This window comes from Trypanosoma cruzi, genomic scaffold (assembly GCF_000209065.1).
Source record: "Trypanosoma cruzi strain CL Brener 1047053517031 genomic scaffold, whole genome shotgun sequence".
Taxonomy (NCBI): Eukaryota; Euglenozoa; class Kinetoplastea; order Trypanosomatida; family Trypanosomatidae; genus Trypanosoma; species Trypanosoma cruzi.
Window position 1 is genome coordinate 133,686 of NW_001849514.1, and position 3,382 is coordinate 137,067.

At 47.6% G+C, this 3,382-nt stretch overlaps 3 protein-coding genes across 3 annotated transcripts, besides 2 other annotated features; all 3 read right to left on the reverse strand.

Annotated features, from left to right (window-relative positions):
• Positions 1-850, reverse strand: Tc00.1047053508721.4 (hypothetical protein, conserved; the record flags this gene model as incomplete). The annotated part of the gene is made up of 1 exon (XM_797884.1): positions 1-850. A coding segment is annotated over one exon (850 nt), but the record flags the coding sequence as incomplete, so codon positions are not given.
• Positions 1-3,382: a sequence feature (heterozygous, Esmeraldo-like haplotype).
• Positions 1,232-2,299, reverse strand: Tc00.1047053508721.10 (small GTPase, putative; the record flags this gene model as incomplete). The annotated part of the gene is made up of 1 exon (XM_797882.1): positions 1,232-2,299. One exon carries the CDS (start codon positions 2,297-2,299, stop codon positions 1,232-1,234), a length of 1,068 nt encoding a protein of 355 aa, XP_802975.1.
• Positions 2,359-2,472: a sequence feature (A-rich).
• On the reverse strand, positions 2,658-3,382 carry Tc00.1047053508721.20 (hypothetical protein, conserved; the record flags this gene model as incomplete). Its single annotated transcript, XM_797883.1, has 1 exon — positions 2,658-3,382. A coding segment is annotated over one exon (725 nt), but the record flags the coding sequence as incomplete, so codon positions are not given.

The following is a 3,382-nucleotide window of genomic DNA, read 5'->3' on the forward strand; positions in this document are numbered from 1 at the left end:
GCTGTGTGTATGCTTCAATAGTTTCTTTTACATCATATTTCCCTATAGGGCGATGCGAGGCAAGAAACAAGGTAACAATATCTGGACCGACACCCTTGTCCACAAGCCATGAAGGGGCAATACCTTCCAGTACCATCAACCACGCATCAAACATCCAACGAAGCTTTGAAATTCCAAGCGTTTCTTCCAATGCTGGATCAGGCAGAGTTTCACTGGTGGCTGACACTTTTGTGTAAATCTCAAGTTGCCGTTGGAGGGCGTAAAACTCTGCATGTGACACGTACACAGAGCGCAGACGGAAAAGAGGAAAATCCTTCACCAAATGCATCTTTATTTGTTCGTTGAAGGCCTCATTTCGAAAAACCATACGGAATAGCGGGGTGGGAATGCTTCCACCCCCCTCATTGCCGCTTTTTGGTAGCTGGTAGACAACAAAACAATATTCAGGCAAAATGGGGTGAGAAGCGCAGGGTGCGTCGTTAAAATCACCATTAAAAATGGCAGCGTACTCCTGGGAAACCTTTGCCCCACTGTCAGCACACAGACGTGGCATGGGCACAATCACGAGCCGCTCTACTTCATCCAGCACCATACCGTAGCGCATGACGTCAAACTGACGCTTATGCAGCGTCTTCGTGTGGATGGGATGGTTCTCCATCGCGTAACGCACGGGGTGAAACGAATAGTCAACGGCCTTGGCAAACAGATCAAATCGAAGTGTCAGATCGCTGATGTGCAGCATCGCGTCTGCGACAGATCCAGGGGTAAATCCCGGTGGCACCAACTCTGCATGTGGGGCGTCCCACATAAAAGTCGAAAAGGGACACACGGATAGCAAATATGTCTCCATTTTTTTTTTTTTTTGCTTGCCTTCTTTCGTCTTCTGGAGGTGACTGTGTGCTTGTGTCTTTTTCTTAGTACTCTTGTTGTTGTTTCTTCTCTTTTATTTTTATGGTAAATTCACTCCTGCTTTGTCTCTTATATCTTCCCTCTTTTTGATCCGGTACCAATTCGACACGGCAATAAGCTACACAACGAAAACAACAACAAAAAAGTTCAATAATAAAAAAAAAGGGAATGGAGAAGCGTGCGGGTTTACATGAATATTCGTTGCCACGGGCCGTGTACTCTCACAGAAGGAGCCCACCACCTCATATGAGAAACATCTCCCCTTTCCTCCAAGAACACTTTGCCCACGCATGGAGAAAACGAGTCTCACACCAGCAACACCTCACGACCGACTGGGAACGGCATTGAAAATATCGCATGCCGCCTTGTAAAAGACTGAAATATTGTAGTCGATAAGTGTTCTGCTTTGAAAGCATTCCTTCTTGGCCATCAACACCACTGTGAGTGAGTTGGGCAACTCCTTAACATAAATGTAGTCTTCACTGCTGATTTTTATAACGGCATTTGCCCCCGCAGCAACGGCTGCCTCAACGCTCTCCACGCGATGGCCATTTCCTACATCATTATTGGTAATATTGGTAGCGGAGGTGTCATGACAGTTTTCCCGCCTTTCCTTCGTGCTGGGAGTGTAGATTTGGCTCATCTTCATCATTACCTCAATAGCGTCGCTGCAGAGGCCGTAAGTTCGCAACTTTGCACGGCTCCGCTCATCCAAGGCCAAAAAAATTTTAGACCGGCTAAGAAACAAGTACGAGAGATCCACGTTACTGTTGCTATTCAGCATCTGCAGGAGCTCTGTGATGTATGGGGACTGTGGTTTGATGAGTTTTTGCACCACCAATGAGAAGGCCTGAAAAACCGAATGATCATAAATGGAGGTAAGGTTGAAATTCAAACGCAGCGGTGCCGCGCTCTCGAGACGCTGCTTTGCCTCCAAATCAACGTGACGCTGCAGGCTGGCAAGAAGATCTGCCTGATGATCCTCACTAAGAGCATCCACCTTGTGGATGAAGACCTCAACCGAAAGCTCAGGGTTGTATCTGTAGGCAGCGCACACCGTATCGATTAGACGCGCGCGGGAGTCCTCAATCAACTCGCGACAGTCCATCACAAACACAATGGCCCCGCAATTGTCAAGTAACTGTTCCACATCATACGGACCCGCGTTGTTGGGGTCAAAGGGATCGCTCTGGCCAGGGAAATCCCACACCTCAAAGTTCACAAAGTCGTTGGAGTGAACTTGGCTCTTATCCGGCTGCACCGTCGTCGGGAGATTGACGGAATCATGCGGCTGCATGCCCTCAAAAACAACCTTCTGAATGCTGCTCTTCCCGGACCTCCGCAGCCCCATCAGAAGTACCTTCGGCAGTGAAAGAAGTTCTGATGACATGGCAGAGCGCAGCAAGGTGACTGTAACCCACACGCAAGCTTACCCCCGCACATATCCACAAAGAAAACAAAAAAAAAAAAAAGAACGGGAGAACCGCAACACAAGAAAAAAAAAAAAGAAAAAAAGGGGAGCACGCATTAAAACAAGTAAACAAAAGCCAAATAAAAAAAGAACCATGACAATCGCATTCGTATAGGAAAAAGGGAAAAAGAAAGACAAAGACCCAATTATGCCTACAGAAACACAGCCAGAGAAAGTGAAAGAAGCCAACGCCACACACACACAAAACAAAAAAAAAAAATCAATTAAACCACGCCGCTTCTTCTTTTAACATCCTTATCGTCTTCTGAATGCCCCATTAGCTGTTCTGCAGAATCCCAGCAAGGCTCTTCAGATCTTCCCGCACGTTTTCCACAATTCCAGTCAGCACCGAGTTCCCGAGTCGACGAACATCGTGAATCAAACGATTGAGTGCATGAAGAAGCTTTTCAAGCGATACCGAAAGCTCTTGACGATCCAAGAGGGCCAGACTACGCGTGCTCAAGTAGAGGCGAGCGTACCGCACAAAAAGACCAAGCGCCAGTTTGACATTCTCAATGTGTGGAGCACTGTTTTGATTGCCGCCTTCATGGAACTCCACCTCCAAAACGCTGTCCACGCTGGTGACCGTCGTAAAACTAGAGTGCGACAAAGGAGTGTGCTCTGGCGGATAGTAGGCCTCTGCACCAGGCGCACTATCCTGATGAAGCCTCCGAATGATGTTTAATTCACGTAAAATGAAAGAGCGGAGAACATCAAAGGACAATAGCTCTTCCCTCAACTCACTCCCATCGCCCACCATGCGTTGCTGGGGCGAGTCCTCATGCAGGACGTAAGAACTGTTTGTCGATGAAGTGCGGTAGCGTTCTATTGTTACAATGAAAAGATCTTCTTCCGAAAAAGTGGGTGGTGGTGACTGTTGAATGAGGTAGGAGAGTTGATCGCGTATGGTTGTCACAAGAAGACCCTTTACAACGCGTTCATCTACCACCGCCACTGTCGGAATTTGATATCGCCGTATGTGGCAAAACACCGCCGTACATG